Below are 21,510 nucleotides of genomic sequence, written 5' to 3' on the forward strand. Positions count from 1 at the left end.
AGCAGGAACTGTGTCTGTCAAAAGCACTCACACGAATGAGAGGTAAGAGTACTGTGTGCATGGTTGAATATGGTTGAGAGAATTGCGTGATTTGAAAAAATCTCATGACTAAAGTCTTGTCTCGCGGCACTTGAAAAAAGTCTCATCTCATCCTAGGATTTTTTCTATATAATAGAGAGACGTCATACTGTGGGACTATTACAATATGAAGCCTGAATCACAATATGAATTGAATTGTGGGATAAGTGTATTGTGTTCTGCCTACTATGTAGTTTACTCATGAAATATCCAGGCTACCTCAAATCAAATGTCATCAAAATTTATTTATATAGCACGTTTAAAATCAGCAATAGCTGACTAAAGTGCTGTATAGCCAAGAATAATACAGTACAAAAGACAATAAAACAGACAGACCTAGCCCTTATAATTATAATCAATTAAAAGCCAAAGAATAGAAATGTGCCTTATGAAGTGGTTTAAAAATAGGCAAAGTATGGGCCAGCCTAACGTGAAGTGGTAGCTCATTTCTGAGTCTGAGGGCTACTACTGGAACGGCACGATCTCCCCTACACGTTAGTCTTGATTTAGGGACCACCAGAAGCAACTGATTAGTAGAACTGAGTAACCTTGATGGAATGTATAATTGTAAAAAGGTCGGACAGGTAAGAGGTAGCTAGGCCATTTAGTGCTTTATAAGGAAACAATTAAATGATAAAATCAATCCTAAAATGAACAGGAAGCCAGTGCAGGGAGGCCGGTTTAGGAAAAATATGTTCTTGCTTGTGTGTTTCCATTAAAAGATGAGCTGCAGCATTTTGGGCCAACTATAAACGTGAGATAGAAGCCTGGCTGATGCCAGCATTAAATGCATTACAGTAGTCAAATTGGGACGAAATAAAAGCCTGTGCAACTCTTTTAAAATCATCCATTCATCCATTATCCAACCCACTATATTCCAACTACAGGGTCACGGGGGTCTGCTGAAGCCAATCCTAGCCAACACAGGACACAAGGCAGGAAACAAACCCCGGGCAGGGTGCCAGCCCACCGCAGGGCACACACACCCACCCACAAACCAAGCACACACTAGGGACAATTTAGGATCGCCAATGCACCTAACTTGCATGTCTTTGGACTGTGGGAGGAAACCGGAGCACCCGGAGGAAACCCACGCAGACACGGGGAGAACATGCAAACTTCACGCAGGGAGGACCCGCTTTTAAAATCATTAAACAATCAAATAGATAAAAGCCTCAGTTGAAAAAAACTAGTTTTAATTACTGAGTTCATCTATTTATCTAATTTAAAATCACTATCCATAATTACACCCAAGTTTTTTACAGTGGATCTTACATAAGGTTTCAGGGAGCTCAAGTCCATGTGAGGGGCACCACTGATACCACTTAGCTCAAATATGAAGACCTCAGTTTTGTTGTAAAACGTTTAAGGCCATCCAAGCTTTAACATCCCCAAGACAGTCCAACAAAAGTTTTAAATAAATGGTTCTTCTCTATCCAGCAGCTGTATTTGGAATTCTAACCACATGCTAAGCTCTTCATTCTCTAGTTGATTTTCACAAATTATTTTTTTTAGATAGACTAGCCGTCTAGTTACGCTGAGGCAAGGTACACTCCAAAATGCAGAGGTAGACCGACTCCCCACTCTTGAAGTCACACTTCCCTCTCCCCTCGGCCCACAGCCTCTGTCTCAGATTAGTGCGAATATTTCTCTCCTGCAAACGAACTATGATACTTAGTGCGATGAGAGAAGTCGCAAAATCAACCGGAATGTTCGAGTAAATTATAGAAAAAAACCCGATCTAAATTTGTTAGGTAGTTCTCTCGTGAAAAGCAAACAGACAGATAGACAGACAGACGTTGGATTTTATATACTGTATCTAGAGATAGGTATAGCACTTACCTATAATGAATACCATCTAAATGCTCCACACAAGTACAAAGCCAACTGTTTTTATTTGTTTTATTTGGAGCTGGAGCACAACTGCTGATGCTATGCTCAGAATCACACAGTGTCTCAGAATCTAATTCAAAAATTCAAATAACAACCCTGAAGTATAACCTTCAATTCCTTAAAATACATTATGTGAAACTGTGACACACTTTGTATCAATTAAAAGAAGCAAATAAATAAATAAAAAAAGTTACAGATGACCAGCTCTGTTACTTTTAGTTTTTGGATTACCACAGACAGTCTTTATGATTCCATGGCCCTAATAGACTATATGGCCCAGTGTGGGCTGGGGGGTCTTTTGGCCTTGGAACCCCTGCAGATTTTGCTTTTTCTTTTCTCCAACCTAACTGGAATTTTATTTATTTATTTATTTTTTCTGTCCTTCTGGCATTTCGACCTTACCTTTTTCTTTGTTATATACTGTATAATATTATTGCATAATCTTGTTTATGTTTTATATTAACTTTCTTTTGTTTCATTTTGTAAAGCACTTTGAGGTACTGTGTTTGTATGAAAATGTGCTATAGAAATACATGTTATTTTTATGTACTCTGACAGGATTAGAAGTGCAGAAAGAAGGTGTTTCTGTAAGTCATTCATTTATTGGTTTCAGCTTTGCTTTTTTCAAGCCATTCATTTACTGGTTTCAGCATTATGACAGATGTTAACACTTTTTGTTGTGTGAAATATAATCGGCAGGCTGCTTATCTGGTTAAATCTATCGCCAAGGCTTGTGTCAAGCTAATTGTGGAGCACACACAGTGCTGGTGTTCTCATCAGCACACTACTGCTTGGTACTTTGTGTGAGAGCTCAGAACAGTCTTTTCATTGTCAGTGCCCCTTGCAGCATCTCAACTTGACCCAATTTTTAGTGTTCTGTGCGCGTTGTACTGAGCATATACCTCAGCGCCAGCACATTGTTGTGTCACGAGTGTCAGCTGATTTGCTCAGGAACGCTTTTCGTCTGCTGGTTCATTTCAGATCAAGGTTTATAAAAATATCAGTAAAGTGTGTCTCTTTGGAGGATATGTAAATTGCTATAAAAAGACTAATATCAGTGCCTTTGCTCACGGCTTTTATCTTTTCTACTGGATTCTTCTAACTTGTTGCTCTCATTTCAGGTGTTGCCATCTACACTGGAATGGAAACCAAAATGGCTCTGAACTACCAGTCTAAGTCTCAAAAGCGATCTGCAGTTGAGAAGTAAGGATTTCTTTGGGGAGACCCCCTACACTACTGTTTCAATACAAAGCTCATGCTTTTTATTTTTTATGGCGAAAATTGCTTCACTGGGCATTCTGTAAAGCTAAATGACGTGAAAACTGATAATTGTGGTTCTCATTCTGCCTTATTTAATATGCCACAGAGATGCTTCTCTATACAGAATAATTGTGTGAGGCAACACTGTGCACAGTACCACTTATTAATTATGAATTTATGAGTTGACGCAGTGTGTTGTTGTCATAGATGAGGCTCCTGCAGGGCAGCATTTTCCTGTTTTCACTGATTACTTAGTCTATAGCTGTCATATCCTCTCAGAGTGCCGTTAGATTCTGCTCAAGTCCCCCAACACACTCCCCTTTATGTATGTCTAGTTATAATATTTATATACGTAACCAGTGTCAGCCTAGTCAAGGTCAGCAGTTTATTTAGAATAATGGTGTTACTCAATGTGGACGATGGGGTGCTTTGGCCATGGCCCTGCTGCTTTTCATTTTGACTACATTACATCTACAGCTGTATGCTACTTCCTTGATCTATTACAGGGTTTTTTTACCAGGCCTCATATCCTGGGTATCTTGACCAGCAGGGAGTTTTAGCTCCAGATAAACTAGGTTCAATGGTGGGAAATGCACTGTGGAAAGGGAGATCCGTTTACTGTGCCACCTCAAAGCCATGATGGTGTGGAAAGTAATAACAACAAAACATGACACAAATACAGTGGTGTGAAAAACTATTTGCCCCCTTCCTGATTTCTTATTCTTTTGCATGTTTGTCACACAAAATGTTTCTGATCATCAAACACATTTAACCATTAGTCAAATATAACACAAGTAAACACAAAATGCAGTTTTTAAATGATGGTTTTTATTATTTAGAGAGAAAAAAAATCCAAACCTACATGGCCCTGTATGAAAAAGTAATTGCCCCTTTGTTAAAAAATAACCTAACTGTGGTGTATCACACCTGAGTTCAATTTCCGTAGCCACCCCCAGGCCTGATTACTGCCACACCTGTTTCAATCAAGAAATCACTTAAATAGGAGCTGCCTGACACAGAGAAGTAGACCAAAAGCACCTCAAAAGCTAGACATCATGCCAAGATCTAAAGAAATTCAGGAACAAATGAGAACAGAAGTAATTGAGATCTATCAGTCTGGTAAAGGTTATAAAGCCATTTCTAAAGCTTTGGGACTCCAGCGAACCACAGTGAGAGCCATTATCCACAAATGGCAAAAACATGGAACAGTGGTGAACCTTCCCAGGAGTGGCCGGCCGACCAAAATTACCCCAAGAGCGCAGAGACGACTCATCCGAGAGGTCACAAAAGACCCCAGGACAACGTCTAAAGAACTGCAGGCCTCACTTGCCTCAATTAAGGTCAGTGTTCACGACTCCACCATAAGAAAGAGACTGGGCAAAAACGGCCTGCATGGCAGATTTCCAAGACGCAAACCACTGTTAAGCAAAAAGAACATTAGGGCTCGTCTCAATTTTGCTAAGAAAACATCTCAATGATTGCCAAGACTTTTGGGAAAATACCTTGTGGACTGATGAGACAAAAGTTGAACTTTTTGGAAGGCAAATGTCCCGTTACATCTGGCGTAAAAGGAACACAGCATTTCAGAAAAAGAACATCATACCAACAGTAAAATATGGTGGTGGTAGTGTGATGGTCTGGGGTTGTTTTGCTGCTTCAGGACCTGGAAGGCTTGCTGTGATAGATGGAACCATGAATTCTACTGTCTACCAAAAAATCCTGAAGGAGAATGTCCGGCCATCTGTTCGTCAACTCAAGCTGAAGCGATCTTGGGTGCTGCAACAGGACAATGACCCAAAACACACCAGCAAATCCACCTCTGAATGGCTGAAGAAAAACAAAATGAAGACTTTGGAGTGGCCTAGTCAAAGTCCTGACCTGAATCCAATTGAGATGCTATGGCATGACCTTAAAAAGGCGGTTCATGCTAGAAAACCCTCAAATAAAGCTGAATTACAACAATTTTGCAAAGATGAGTGGGTCAAAATTCCTCCAGAGCGCTGTGAAAGACTCATTGCAAGTTATCGCAAACGCTTGATTGCAGTTATTGCTGCTAAGGGTGGCCCAACCAGTTATTAGGTTCAGGGGGCAATTACTTTTTCACACAGGGCCATGTAGGTTTGGATTTTTTTTTCTCCCTAAATAATAAAAACCACCATTTACAAACTGCATTTTGTGTTTACTTGTGTTATATTTGACTAATGGTTAAATGTGTTTGATGATCAGAAACATTTTGTGTGACAAACATGCAAAAGAATAAGAAATCAGGAAGGGGGCAAATAGTTTTTCACACCACTGTAATTTGTAATTTTGTACTTGGCTTGTGTTAAAAAAGAAATCATAAAATCTGCTTGGAGATCCCTGATAAAAGTTGACAGAGATGAATGCAGCAGTTAGTTCAGATGCTGCGAGTACTCAGGCTGTTATCTACTCCAGATACTGTCAGTGCCTGCAAAAATGTGAAAGTCTGGAAGTTTTATGGGGGATGCAATTCAGAAGACCCAGGATTGAGCAGATCAGCAGCTGTGGTGCTGTAGTGTAGGGATTCAAGTGGAAGATGACAACAAGTGCTGGGCATTCAATTTAAAGCTGCAGTGTTCACATGCATCTTTAGTGGCATCCTTCGTCTTGTAATATATGACAAAGTACAGTTACCACACAGTATTTTCAAACTGCACTTGTATATATTCAAACAAAAACTGCACACATTTGTATATGAATGAATGCCTATTTTGACAGTCCTGGGGCCTCATGTATAAACGGTGCGTACGCACAAAAATGTTGTGTATGCCCGTTTCTACGCTCATATTTTCATGGCAGCCTCATACATTTCTGCTCAGTGGCACCCAGTGTCAAAGCAGTGCTATTATTTCTGTGGTGTTTCTTTTTTTGATTCACATCCATGACACGGGCTGTATCAAATACACCTTGATTGTAATCATTCTGCAACAATATAATTGTGCACTGAATGGCCAAACTATTCCAACTGCCATAGCTGCTTTAGCGTTGTTAGAAGACATCTCAAATGCAGAATTAGAAGAGAGTGCGTATTTATAGATGATGATGATTGGGGTTCTTGAGAGACTGAGTGAGGAGTTTGAGTGCCTGGGCTTGCAAGTGTCCTGATAAAAACCAAGAACCAGGCCTTTAATGTCCTCTCGGGCACGGCCATCAGTAGTGTGTCTGTCAGCGGAGAGAGTGTCGACCTTGTCGAGAGGTTTACTTACCTTGGCAGTGACATTCATGTCTGTGGTGACTCTTCCTATGAAGATGGTAAATGGATTGGGAGAGAATGGGGATCATGAGGTCACTGGAAAGGGGTGTGTGGCACTCCCGATATCTATGCAAAAGGAAGTCTTTAGAGTCTTGGTGCTTCCTGTCTTGCTATATGGTTGCGAGACATGTGTGTTATCCAGTGACCTGAGACGAAGACTGGACTCCTTTGGTACTCTGTCTCTTCGGAGAATCCTTGGGTACTGCTAGTTTGACTTTGTGTCAAATTAGCGGTTACTCATGGAGTCCTGAATGAGGCACATTACCTGCATTGTGTCATTTATGGTACTATATAGTCATGTGGTGCGATTCCCCCGATGGTGATGTGGCTCGCAGGATCCTCATTGTTAAGGACCCAAGTGGCTGGACCAGGCCAAGGGGACACCCATGTAACACCTGGCTGCGGCAGATAGTGGGTCATTTCTGGAGGGTGGGACTGGACCGCTTGTCAGCCTGGGATGTTGCAAACCGGGAACCCAAGCTGTCTCGTCGTGTGCTGGGTGTGGCAACGCACTGTACCTGACAATGACTGTCTTCTAAGTTGATTTCGATTTTTAAGAGCTATCCTCTTGGAGCTGTCTGCTGAACTGGCACCGGCTTTATAAAGGCAAACTCTGAGGAATTGTTCTCTAACTGCTCCTTTGCAAGTTCTTTGAAAGTACTTTGAAAAGATAAACATAAAAGTGCAAATCACAGCAACATCTGGTTTTTCAAATGTAATCGGAGCAGTCAACTTCACGCACATTGCTACTGCAATGGAGCCGGAGAAATTACATCAGCCAGGGATGAATCACCAAAAGAATGAGCTGGCATTACATCATGTATAGGTGGAGAACCTATAAAAACGGCAGCTCTGTACAGTCGCAGGTGCTTTTTCCAGCTAGTGTGGCAAAAGGCAAGCAGTCCTTTTAAGGATAATGATAGCAGCACCATAACCACCTGGAGTCACATTCTCAGCACAGGGGTCAGCTTTTGTCAAATTGTCTGAAACTTAATAAACAGATGGTTGGGCTCTGACTTGACTTTTCTCATCAACTTCAATATGTGACCACTTCTTTTTTATTTCTGGCACTGTGCTACTTTCTGAACTTAAACTTTCCAGTGTCTCCGCCATGCTGTATCACACAATGCATTTCCTTTTGTTGCTTATACCACTGCTTAAGCCAACAAATAGTACAGTTTTCCTTACCTCCACTTCACATTCCCTGAAATTGTTCTTTTTTCCATTTGCTTTTTCCATTGTCTTTTAACAAAACACTGAAAGGAAGGAGCTATTTATATTGATTTGGATGTTCAAATACGCAAAAATTTGGGAGGAGTCGAGGTAGGGTGTAGGTGCGTGCATGTTTGTTAAATTTCATGTTCATTGAGATTTATAAGGGGAAGTGCGTGAAACTTGACGTAAACACAGTTTTAATCATCTGGATTTTTTTGTCCATACACCATTATACATGAGGCCCCTGGTGTGTGTCTAGTGTAGTAGTTTTGAAGTTCAGTGTAGGTGGTCCTGTGTTGCTACAGATTTAGTGTTTAAACTTGTTTTTCTAATATTGAGCTGTTTTTATTCAACTTGATGCAATTGTTTAATTTGCTGATTTTTTTTACTGCTTTTTCTCATTTTAGACATTCAGAAAAGTGCAGGCATGTGAGAATTAGATTTATAAGAAATGTAGAATGTGGAAAGGTAAATCCACTTGAAGTGTCACCTTAAAGCCATGATGGCAGGTAAAATAACAACAATAAAAAACATGACACCAATAATTAGTAATTTTTATACTTGGCTTGTATTAAAAAATCGTTTAGTTTAAAATCCACAATCAGGATCTGCTGGGAAATCCCTGAAAAAAGTGAACAGAGATGAATGCAGCAGTTAGTTGAGGTGCTGTCAGTGCTCGGACTGTTACCCTCTCCAGATGCTATGACAGCCTGCAAAAAGTTGAAGGTTTGGAAGTTTTTGGAGGGACAGCATTTAAAAGTCGCAGGGTTAAGCAGATCAACAGTTGTGATTGAGGAAGAAAAAACATTATTAACTGTAATGATTATAAGTATTTAAGTCAAGGACTGTATTTTGTATTAATCATGCTGCAGAGAGCTATATGGTGTATTACTTCTATATGAATTTGCTCTTCATTTAGGTAGAAAAAGAATTAAGCTTGTGCACAGTTTAAGGGACTAACTTGCATTCTTTTATGAGAAAACGCTGACCTCTTGATACTAACAGAACACCCTGTGATATTATAAATCAATGTGATAGTTTCTGAATTCTTGCTTAAACTTATTTGAACCTATTTCTTAAAACTGTGAGTGCTCTGATAACCTCTTTATCTGAAAGAAGCAATATACACATTCCAATTCAGGGAGTAGTAAGCTATTATAATTTATGCATAACCTCAAAATGAACTGCCATGTATATTTTTTTAATAGATGAAGAAGGTATATAGAGAAAGGCCCTACATTAAACTGCGGATGTTCTGTTCTGACCAGCCAATGGCACTGAGTTGGGGAGTTGGTTACTCCAGTCCCTTCAACTCACCAAAAATAAAGAATACAGAAATTGCTTTTTATTTAAATTGGTGTTTGTTTTCCCGTTGTTATCAACTTCAGCGTCCACATGATGCTCTGGTGTAGGAGTGCACACACTTAAAGCCAAGGACCCCAAAATGTTGTGTCATCTGGCCAGGGCTCCCCACTAATACAAACCAAATATTGACACATAAGTGATTAAATGTTACATGATATCTGTAGACAAAATGTTCTCAACCTTTATTCTAGGTGTACAACTATCAGAAACTAAAATGTAAAAACTAAACATACCATTATTTTATTCTTATCTTAAAATGCCATGTTGCATTTGGGGATTTTTTTAACAAGAGATTACAGATATATTTGTGTAGGTGTATGTCTTTTAAAATTTTGTTATGTATGATGAAATGCTTTAATAATGAATTGTGTTATCATATAGGTATAATATTAAGGTTTGATTTGGAATAAAAATGAGAAAGCTCAAAATGTACACATTTTTAATTTATATAGTTACTTATGAATTCAGAAGAAATAAAATAACTAACAAGTTACATACAACTTTGGCAATGGAGCATGCTCCCTGGGGAGTCTCGAGCCCAATAATGATTGGTCCAAGGAGGTGGGGAGTGAGGGGACGCTGTCACTTTATAGCTCATGTGAGATGACGAGTGTAGGACATTTGACTACAAGCTGCAGTGTCCACATGCATCTTTAGTGGCATCCCTCATCTTGTAATATACCCCATATGACAACGTACAGCTAGCACCCAGTATTTTTAAACTCCACTTGTATACCGTATTTACGCATGTACCACGCGCACATTTTTTCCTGAAAATTAGCATAAGAAAATCAGGTGTGTGTCATACACGAGGAAATTTTTTTCTGTAATGTTTACTTCTTCTGCTTGGGCTCTCTCGCTCATGCTCTCTCTCTCTCTCTCTTTCGCGCTAGCTCGTTCGCGCAACGGAAGAAAGAAAAACTTTCGTCATGCAACAAAAACAGAAGGGCATTTCGCAGAAAACGTGCCCTAAACGCTTCCTATACAATGACAACGCGCGTTGTACACGGGGCAAAAATTTTTTTTGCGATTTTCTTTGTAAAAATTAGGGTGCGCGTCTTACACGAGAGCGCATGGTACACGAGTAAATACGGTATATTCAAACTAAAGCTTAGTTTTAATATAAATATTTGTATCTGAATGTATGCCTAATTTGACAGCCCTGGTGTGTGTCTAGTGCAGTTGTTTTGAAGTTCAGTCCCAGGGGTCTTGTGTAGCTGCAGATTTAGGGCCAGGTTATACTTCATCATGGCTGCCACGTGGCTCTTTTCATGTGTCTTCTGAGCACATCGTCAGAAATTAATGCGACAAATGCACGTGTTGCAGTACCAGCAAAAATGTAGGTAAGTTTTTGTAAGTGTATATGACGTGAGCATCATTGTTTACTATCAACATCTCCATAGTGACCAACATGCCTGTCAGAACAACTGGCATCAAATCGTCAGGTCTTAGAAAGTGGATGTGGAAACATGCAAGATGAAATGGAAGCAAATTCATGACAGATAAGTCTGAGCAAAGTGGAAAATGTCCAAGAAAAGAAGTGGGGATTCGGTTGTTTCAAAATTATGCAGTGTGACGTGAAGCCGCATTGCAGCTCCAACAAGATCGATGTGAGTACTTCGATGTTTGATGAATGGCTCGATACGGTGGAGCAAATCATCAAACTTAAGTGCAGACATATGAAAATACTTATGGTGCTTTTCTTCATCCATTTCTTGCATAGGCAATACAAGCATCGCATATTCCCTATCATAATGACGCAATACATTTAAAGGTCTCGCATGGCATCTTCTGTGTTACTCTTGCCATCTTTTTTTTTTTGACACCTTCACAACATCATCTCACACTGCCATCTGGTGGAATCCCCCAGATTTGCATAATGTAGTCAGTCAACCTCTGTAGAATTTAGGCATTCAGAAAAGTGCAGACATGTGAGAAATAGATTTATAAGAAATAATCTGTATTTTTGCCAGAGCTTAAATTTGTAACTTTCTGTTGTCATTTTCCTTAATGACAAATGAAGTATACACCGATGCAAACAGCACTGAAGGCTAAGAGGCAGCAGCCACCTGAGTGTCAGATTCACTAGTGAGCTAATTAGTAAAGTGACTTTATAATGACATCTGGAAAAGTGGAATAAAAATGGTGATGATGTTGGCAAACTTAATTTTAAAACACAAAATTATCTGCATGCGCAAATGCAGTCCAGTAAAGAAAAAGAAATTAGCAAAGCCAGTTTTGTAATTTATGTATTGACACTAAAGCACAGTAACTTCATTTATTAAGGTAGCAGTCAAATTAAAAGCACAAGGTGACTGAGACAAAAACCTGCAGCCATAGTGGGCCCCAAAGACTGAACTTGGAAAACTTCTAGCCAAGTGGATTACTCCTGGGTTTAGGAAAGAGTCATGATGTGTGTGTGCCTATTAATTAGGTCTTCATTTTGGTAGAGGCAGCGATACATAAGTGTTGTGTCATCCAGCAGAAGCAATAATTGTATCCAGTTTCAACTCTAGCTCTACCAGAAGGTGCTTGAGTCATCTAACTTATCCCATAATTTGTATTCAGTGGTGTGTCCGGTCTTGCACAACAAATTGATATTCTCCTCACCATGTTTTTACCTTGACAGGTCCATGAATGCCTTCCTGGTTGTGTATCTTTGCATTTTAATCAGCAAGGCTCTGGTCAACACAGTCCTAAAGTATGTGTGGCAGAGTAACCCTAATCGGGACGAGCCCTGGTACAACCAAAAGACGGAATCTGAAAGGCAGAGGAACACGGTAAAGATTTGAATAGGAAGGCCCTGTTGTAATTGGCCTGATAAACACTCTTTGGCATTCTTTCACTGCTCCAAATTATTATTTTTTTAGCTTATCTGTGACCTTCCCATCTTTTGGTTCTTTCACAGTTCCTCAAAGCTTTCACTGACTTCCTGGCCTTTATGGTGTTGTTCAATTACATCATTCCAGTGTCCATGTATGTCACAGTGGAGATGCAGAAATTCCTGGGCTCTTACTTCATAACCTGGGATGAAGAAATGTTCGACGATGAGCTGGGGGAAGGGGCCCTAGTAAACACATCAGATCTGAACGAAGAGCTCGGACAAGTAAGCCTTGTTGTTTGGTTTTATACTTGGCTGAAAGTGAGCGGGACTCGTGTATGTGTGTGCATATAAAATATATCTAACCAGCTATGATACAAACTGGACTTCTGCTTGAGATAATCCTCTCTGACATGTCTACCCTTTTGGAAGTTGCATGCTGAAATTGTAATTTACAAGCAAGCACTATGCACATTGGATCACACTCTTGAGCAAAAAATGAACATATTTTTCACCGTATGTTCAGATGGATCTCTTAAGGACGTACTTTACACAAATTAAACCATTAGATGTTTGCGCTTATCCTAAAACAGAAATTCAGCACTGACATCCAAGAGAGTCTGCACAGCCAGATGTCCTTCTGAAAAATGCGGTTTGCCATTTTAAAATTCAGTTTAATTCAATTAATTTTTATGTGCACAGGCTCAGACTGCTATAATGCAATTACTGAAATAAAATTAAACTGTATATTATTTACATATAGTATATAAATAGACTAGTAAGGTTAAACATACTTAAAAAAAATTCAGTTTTGATTTTGGGACGTGGACACATTGGCATAGTGGTTAGTGCTCTAGAAGGGTTTAAATCCATGCCTGGTCTCCATCTGTGCAGAGTTCAAACATTCTTCTCATGTTTGTTTTAGTGTTTTATTCTGCATACTCCAGTTTTACTCTTATATCACAAACAAGCTTGTTTGGCAAATTTGAATTAGGCTAGTATGGCCGATTTTGGGTTTGTGAGCCCTGTAACAAATAGTTGTCCCATCCAGTGTTGGTTTTGCCTTGTGCCCAATGCTGCTGGGATCAACTCTGGCTCCCTTTAACCCAATGAGGTATCAAGCAACATAATACTATGCACAGGATCTTATCATATGTGCATATCATCTATGATAGTGGGGAACAGATTTGTTGGTACCCCTCCACAAAAAAGAAGAACCCACAATTGTGTCTGAAATAACTTGAAACTGACAGAAGTAATTATTGTTTATTCTGTATTTAGCAACAATCAGACCTTTATTTAGAGTTTTAATTCAAAAGAATATTTCAAATAATAACAGAAATGTAAATGACATGGGCACAAATGATAGGACCCTTAACCTAATATTTTGTTGCACAATCACTTCCAAACAAGCAATTCCTGGAGCTCCCAATGAGACTTCTGCACCTGTCCACAGGTTGCTTGGTGCACTCTTCCTGAGCAAACTGCTCCAGCTGGGTCAGGTTTGAAGAGGACCTTCTCCAGACTGCACGTTTCAGTTCTTTCCATTGATATTCCAAACGATTCAACTCGGGGCTCACAGAAGGCCACCTCAGAATAGTCCGATGTTGTGTTCTTAGCCATTCTTGGGTGCTTTTAGCTTTGTTTTTTGGCTCATTATCCTTTTGGAGGATCCATGAGCTGACACCAAGACAGAGCTTTCTGACACTGTACAGTATGTTTTGCTCCAGCATGTCTTGATAGTCTTGAAACTTCATTGTTCCCTGCACAGACTGAAGGCACCCCATGTCAGAGGCAGCAAATCCGCCCCACAACATATCCGAGTCTCCTGCATGTTTCACTGTAGCTATGGTGTTCAGTTCTTTGGAAGCTTCTCTTTTTTGTCAGTGGACACAGAGCTGATGTGACTTATCAAAATGCTCCAGTTTTGTCTCATTGGTCCAAAGGATATTCTCCCAGAAGCACTGTGGCTTGTTAATATCCATCCATCCATTATCCAACCCGCTATATCCTAACTACAGGGTCACGGGGGTCTGCTGGAGCCAATCCCAGCCAACACAGGGCGCAAGGCAGGAAACAAACCCCGGGCAGGGAGCCAGCCCACCGCAGGGCACGCACACACACACACCAAGCACACACCTGGGACAATTTAGAATCACCAGTGCACCTAACTTGCATGTCTTTGGACTGTGGGAGGAAACCGGAGTACCTGGAGGTGTCCCGGAGGTTTCCAGGCATCACTACCCATAGTGTGTGTTAATTGGGTGAAAACATGCAGAGCTGTGTAGTTATGTTCATTCTTCTTTCTTTCTAGGTGGAATATGTATTTACAGACAAAACTGGGACACTGACTGAAAACAATATGCAGTTCATTGAGTGCTGCATTGATGGGCATGTCTATGTACCACATGCCATCTGTAATGGGCAAATCATGCCTGGAACCACGGGCATTGATATGATCGATTCATCTCCCGTAGAAGAAGGAATGGTGAGACCCCTTGTTGGGAACTGTTATGGAAGATTATGGTCACTCGCTCCTAGGGAGCCTGCAGCATTTGTGGTGTTTCGTCACTTGGGTCGATGCCCCACTGCAAGTTTTGGCAGTCGAATCAAGTGAACCACTTTTTTTCCTTATGCACAGCTGGTTTCTAGTCTGTGTGTCTCAGAGCCTCATCTAGCTTCTTTTATTTGATGCATTTCTCTCCATTCTTGCCTGGTCCTTGCAGGAAAGTGAAGAACTTTTCTTCCGTGCCCTGTGTCTATGCCACACAGTGCAGGTTAAAGAAGAGGAAACGATAGATGGGATAAAGAAAGGGCTTCAGCAGTGCAGCAAATCTTCCTCCTCCTCAGTTTATATCTCTTCTTCCCCCGATGAGGTGGCTTTGGTGGAAGGCATGAAGCGGTAGGTTGATTTTTCTGATCTGTACATCGGGATCTGGTGCTTGCTTTTTTGTTTTATTTCTCTTCTTGGCACTGACATTCCTCATATTTCCCTTAGACTTGGTTTCACGTACTTGAGACTTAAAGATAGCTACATGGAAATCCAAAATAGAGAAGATTCCATTGAAAGGCAAGTATAAACTACAAACACAGTAGTAACATATAGAACACTTTGTCCAATACCTAAAGTGAAGATGTTACAGCCTCACCATTCCCGGGGCTGGAGGTCACATATTATTTAGTAATTTTATTGAATCACCCTTACAGTAATGACGCTGTATTGTCTACTCTATTCCTAGGTTTGAGCTAATGGAAGTGCTTAGCTTTGACTCTGTTAGAAGACGCATGAGTGTCATTGTTAGGTCACACACAGGTAAGAGATATTAAAATCCTACATGATTATTGATGATCATCACCAAACACAGGCCTTTGGTACTTCTGCTTCCTGCTTAGGGAATACATTCTGCTGAAATGTCATAAGTCATTAGGTTAAAAATATGTAAGCGCAAACCCAGAACTCTTTAAATAATGACACAGAGGCTTCAAAGCCATGGCTTCTGTCACATAAATGGTACCACAGGCAGGGAAGCAATCTACTAACCATGTTATGTTCGAAACAGAATTAGTTGAGTGAATATACTGCTCCCATGTTAGCTGACCATTAAAAGTAGGTCTGTTTTTAAATTTCATATCAGATATAATATCCTCATCATTTGTTTCAGGTACTGGAACTGAACCTCATTCTTAAAGAATATTGTGTCTTGTTGCATATTTTACATGTTGTAAACCAAATTTTCTTTGGAAAATTCAAATGGAGCTTAAAAATACTGACTTTCAATTTATTCTTAACATGCACATATTCAATTATGAACCTAGAGTGTGGTTAAGAGCTGGCACTGATACAGCGCATTGCCGCACCCACCACACGACAAACCAACTCAGGATCCCAGAATAGGACCCGAGTGCAGCCATACAACGGGTGACACCTCAGCACCACACGAGTTCAGATGGAGTGGAACAGTGTGAGGTTTTTTATGGTGGCTGGAGTGCCAATTCTGCCACCAACCACCAAGGTTTTCCCTGCAGGTTGGAGGGCCTACATGCAGGGCTGGATGCTGAATAACGTCATACCCAGGACGGAGCAATTGCAGGTTAAGGGCCTTGTTCAAGAGCCCAACAGAGAAGAATCCCTTTTGGCATTTTACGGGATTTGAACTGGCAACCTTCCGATTGCCAGTGCAGATCCCTAGCCTCAGAGTCACCACTCCGTCCAAGAGAGTGAACCTAGAGAGCTACACAATAATTGCACATTTAGTATTAACCTCCTTGGCGTTAACCCCAAGCAAGACTCAAGCCTGGAACTCTATGCAATGACGGTTCAACCCCAATCAGACTCGGGGTGACGGTAACGATCCACTTTTATAGCATTAAGCCTGAGTAACACTTGTAACAGTACTCTGTTGCCATCTAGTGGATAAAATAACATTAAGCTGCCAAAAATCATGAATATTTCTATGCGTTTTGCCACTCTAAGGTAACTCATCAATATGTATGAGTAAGGTGGAGCCTTTAACCAAAACACAATGGTGTGTAAATGAGAAGCTGTAAAGCTAGTTTTAGAACAAACTGAAACTGAACCATTAGTTTAATCAAGCAATTGTGATGGCAATATGAAGTGGTTATCAGACGTTGACACAGATAGTAAAACTAATGCATATGGCACTGTGCAATTGGACCACCATGATATATGCCTTGTGAATACAGACGCCTGAAGGTTCAGCATGCAAGTACATGTGTGGCAAAAAGGCAAAATGATTGTTACTGAGTGGAAGTACAAGAAAGATGTTTGCCCCCTAGGCACTGGTTACAATGCAGCAACTGTCAATGTTTGTGTCAGGGGAAATATGGAAGCCACTTAGCCTTGTGTTATGGTAGACTACAATAATACAAAGGGCACATTGATTGTCTGGATTAGGCACAAATATTCCATTCTCTCATACTCAAACATCAGAAAAAATATGGTATGAAAAGTGCACAGTTTCTACTGTTCCAATTGTGACGTTACTCTATGTGTTGGTGACCATTTTAAAATGTATCACACGAAGGACGTGTTCTAAATCTGCAACAGTACAGCAGTGGACAATAGATAGATCTACAGTTAGGTCCATAAATATTTGGACAGAGACAACTTTTTTCTAATTTTGGTTCTGTACATTACCACAATGCATTTTAAATGAAACAACTCAGATGCAGTTGAAGTGCAGACTTTCAGCTTTAATTCAGTGGGGTGAACAAAACAATTGCATAAAAATGTGAGGCAACTAAAGCATTTTTTAACACAATCCCTTCATTTCAGGGGCTCAAAAGTAATTGGACAAATTAAATAACTGGAAATAAAATGTTCATTTCTAATACTTGGTTGAAAACCCTTATCTGGCAATGACAGCCTGAAGTCTTGAACTCCTGGACATCACCAGATGCTGGGTTTCCTCCTTTTTAATGCTCTGCCAGGCCTTTACTGCAGCGGCATTCAGTTGCTGTTTGTTTGTGGGCCTTTCTGTCTGAAGTTTAGTCTTCAACAAGTGAAATGCCTGCTCAATTGGGTTAAGATCAGGTGACTGACTTGGCCATTCAAGAATTTTCCACTTCTTTGCTTTAATAAACTCCTGGGTTGCTTTGGCTGTACGTTTTGGGTCATTGTCCATCTGTATCATGAGACACCGCCCAATCAATTTGACTACATTTAGCTGGATTTGAGCAGACAGTATGTCTCTGAACACCTCAGAATTCATTCGGCTGCTTCTGTCCTGTGTCACATCATCAATAAACACTAGTGTCCCAGTGCCACTGGCAGCCATGCACGCCCAAGACATCACACTGCCTCCACCGTGTTTTACAGATGGTGTGGTATGCTTTGGATAATGAGCTGTTCCACGCCTTCTCCATACTTTTTTCTTGACATCATTCTGGTAGAGGTTGATCTTGGTTTCATCTGTCCAAAGAATGTTTTTCCAGAACTGTGCTGGCTTTTTTAGATGTTCTTTAGCAAAGTCCAATCTAGCCTTTCTGTTCTTGAGGCTTATGAGTGGCTTGCACCTTGCAGTGCACCCTCTGTATTTACTTTCATGCAGTCTTCTCTTTACGGTAGACTTGGATATTGATACACCTACCCCCTGGAGAGTGTTCTTCACTTGGTTGGCTGTTGTGACCAGTGCTTGCTTTCTTTCTCAGGATGTACCAAACTGTAGATTTTGCCACTCGTAGTATTGTAGCAATTTCTCGGATGGGTTTTTTCTGTTTTCGCAGCTTAAGGATGGCTTCTTTCACCTGCATGGAGAGCTCCTTTGACCGCATGTTGTCTGTTCACAGCAAAATCTTCCACATGCAAGCACCACACCTCAAATCAACTCCAGGCCTTTAATCTGCTTAATTGATAAGGACATAACAATGGACTTGAACACACCTGCCCATGAAATAGCCTTTGAGTCAATTGTCCAATTACTTTTGAGCCCCTGAAATGAAGGGATTGTGTTCAAAAAATGCTTTAGTTGCCTCACATTTTTATGCAATCGTTTTGTTCACCCCACTGAATTAAAGCTGAAAGTCTGCACTTCAACTGCATCTGAGTTGTTTCATTTAAAATTCATTGTGGTGATGTACAGAAGCAAAATTAGAAAAAAGTTGTCTCTGTCCAAATATTTATAGACCTAACTGTATGTTGAAATTTTGATATTTACATGTTTCTGTTGTGCATGACCACATTTGTTCTTCTTGGAAAAAAAAATGTTTTTGACTTGTTTTTTTGGGGGTAAACAAAATGCTAAGGAGGCTATATATCATAATTTCTTTTTTTCAGGGGATTATTATCTCTTTTGTAAAGGGGCAGATTCCTCAATATTTCCTAGAGTGATTAAAGGCAAAGTGGAACAAGTCCGAGCCCGAGTTGAGCACAATGCTGTGGTAAGATGGCTCTCTTTTGATTGTACATGGAAGGAGAAGAAATGTGTGCAGATCTTGTGTTGTAACAAATATGTGGCTGGTCATCCTGGGTTTAGCTGGTCTCCATTATCTTACATTACATGTGGTACATTTCAGGCAAATGCTTGTGTGACGTGGTATTTAAGATTTAATGAGTAATGCAGTGTCTACTCTGGCTGCTGCAATTAATGCGTGCTGTAGGTTTACTACTTGCACTTGGGTACAATCCAGAACCCATGGTGAGAAGCTCTTAATAATTATATGAGACCTCCACACCAGCTACATTTAACAGATCTGTCATCATTAGATACCATCTTATTTTCATGCAGCTAGCAGGTACACCTTTACGTATCTAACTTCTTTGTCTTCCTTGAATTTTAGGAGGGCCTGAGAACACTATGTGTTGCATATAAAATGCTCAAGAAAGATGAATACGAGAGTGTCTGCCGACAGCTGAACAGTGCAAAGCTGGCTTTACATGACCGGGAAAAGAAATTGGCAGAGGCCTATGATGAAATTGAGCAGGATCTAATCTTACTAGGGGCAACTGCAGTAGAAGATCGGTATGTGTTTTAGGAAGCATAGCTAAAAAAGTGAATGATAATAAATAACTGGGTCATCAAAGAGTTGAGATAAGTGGTTAGTGGAACTTTTATATGGGGTGAGCAATATATGCCAAGTGTTAGAACATTAGTCTAGTTTAAAATAGTCCCTAAAGTCCTACTGTCTATCACACTATTTTTTAGTTTATTCCAAGTATCTATGATTCTCTGTGTAAAGAAAAAGTAATGTTTGTACAAAATTTACCAGTTTCCAACTGTGTCCCCATGTTCTTGATGAGCTCAATTTAAAATAATAGTCTTGATCCACAGGACTAATTCCCTTCATAATTTTAAACACATTAATCATGTCTCCTCCTAATCTTCTTTTGCTTAAACTGTAAAGACTCAGCTCTTTTAATTATTCCTCATGACTCATCCCCTGTAGTCCTGGAATCAGCCTAGTCGCTCTTCTCTGGACCTTTTCTAGTGCTGCGATGTCCTTTTTGTAGCCTTGGGGACCAAAACTGCACCCAGTACTCCCAGTGGGGCCTCACCAGTGTGTTATAAAGACTGAGCAGAACCTCCTGTGACTTGTACTCCACACATCAAGGCGCTATATAACCTGACATTGTTAGGCCTCTTAATGGCTTCTGAACACTGTTTGGCAGTTGATAGCATAGAGTCCACTACGACTCCTAAATCCTTCTCATAAGGTGTACTTTCGATTTTTAGACCTCCCATTGTGTATTAAAACTTAACATTTTTTACTTCCTACATGTAATACTTTATCATGTTAGCATGGTGAGAACTTGCAATTTTCTAAATTGGTCCTGGGACTAAGCATGTATGGTAGAGCGGCACCACAGCTAAAAACAGTTTTCCATGTAAATATTGATTGAAGTTATTACATCCATAAGTTTGGGAGAGAAAGCAATCAGAGAAGGTTATATAACTGCATCTGATATGGAGTGATGGGGTTAAAGTCTGGCTGTGTGTAAAAAAAAAAAAATCAGAATGAGGCTTTGCCTATGGCTGAAATGTAAGGTGAGTTTAAGGTTGACTCCATGACAGCTCACTAAGGACTATATTAGTTAGCAGGTCTTAATATTCAAGCGTCTTGAGTAGTTGGCCTCCATGCATAGAGTAGTTATGTAACCCGCTTAATCCAGACCAGTGTTCGCATCCCAGGTCCTATCTGTGTGCATTTTCCATGTTTTCCCCATGTTTCCATGGGTCTCCTCCAGGTGTATAAAGTAGTATGTGTTGAAATTCATATTTAAGGCTAGCAGAGAACTTTTTCATAAAAAGGCTCACCATGGCTGCTTTTCATAGACTTATCTTGATAATATTGATAAAGCAGAAACAGGGACAATACAATTTAGTTCACATTTGTGGTGAACCCAATGATTTCATTAATTTCTGTCATCTATGTCTGTAGTACTCGGGTGTTGTACCGTTTTAGCCATTATAAATGTAGTGAGCAATCAAGCAAAATGACCCCTTTTATTGGCTTAACTAAGAAGATTACAATATGCAGGCTTTCAAAGCAACTCAGGCCCCTTCTTCAGGCCAGATGTAAACTATGTCATCTATGTTTAAATACTTAATATAAGGTGGTGCAATTTGAACCCTAATACTATCAAAAGAACTCCTACTTAAAGTGTAGGCAGTGAAGAACATTGGAACACTGCAGCACACAATAAGTGTAGATGTTGGGTTTGTTTGCTTTCTTTTAAGGTAAACGCATTCATTTTCTTTTGTAGCCTGCAAGAAAAAGCTGCTGACACAATTGAGTCTCTACACAAAGCAGGCATGAAGGTGTGGGTGCTGACAGGTGACAAGATGGAGACTGCTGCTGCTACCTGCTATGCAAGCAGACTTTTCCACAGAAACACTCAAATCCTAGAGCTGACCACCAAAAGAACAGAGGAACAGAGCCTTCATGATGTGCTGTTTGAGCTAAGCAGGACTGTGCATCAACACTCAGGCAGTCTGAGCCGTGACAGCATCTCTGGGTATGCATCTCCGTAACAAAGAAAATAATAAGCTCTTACAAGAGCGCACTCAAAGTAACACCACTGGCCATCTTCTCTATCCATGGTTCTTATATCCCACCTCTTTCAACAGTCTTCTTTTACACCCAG

At 40.2% G+C, this 21,510-nt stretch overlaps 1 protein-coding gene across 5 annotated transcripts in view; it reads left to right on the top strand.

The window, feature by feature from the left end:
• Positions 1-21,510, top strand: part of atp11a (ATPase phospholipid transporting 11A) — a 238,339-nt gene that overhangs the window by 171,084 nt on the left and 45,745 nt on the right. For all 5 annotated transcript variants that reach the window (XM_051926330.1, XM_051926331.1, XM_051926332.1 and 2 more), the window contains exons 10-19: positions 3,093-3,174; positions 11,715-11,865; positions 11,994-12,191; positions 14,221-14,394; positions 14,633-14,808; positions 14,905-14,976; positions 15,146-15,219; positions 18,703-18,806; positions 19,206-19,387; positions 21,130-21,381. In XM_051926330.1, the coding sequence (XP_051782290.1) occupies positions 3,093-3,174; positions 11,715-11,865; positions 11,994-12,191; positions 14,221-14,394; positions 14,633-14,808; positions 14,905-14,976; positions 15,146-15,219; positions 18,703-18,806; positions 19,206-19,387; positions 21,130-21,381 (1,465 nt within the window). The remainder of the gene's footprint in view (positions 1-3,092; positions 3,175-11,714; positions 11,866-11,993; positions 12,192-14,220; positions 14,395-14,632; positions 14,809-14,904; positions 14,977-15,145; positions 15,220-18,702; positions 18,807-19,205; positions 19,388-21,129; positions 21,382-21,510) is intronic.

The sequence above is a fragment of the Erpetoichthys calabaricus genome, chromosome 4 (genome assembly GCF_900747795.2).
Source record: "Erpetoichthys calabaricus chromosome 4, fErpCal1.3, whole genome shotgun sequence".
In the NCBI taxonomy this organism is placed as follows: Eukaryota; Metazoa; Chordata; class Cladistia; order Polypteriformes; family Polypteridae; genus Erpetoichthys; species Erpetoichthys calabaricus.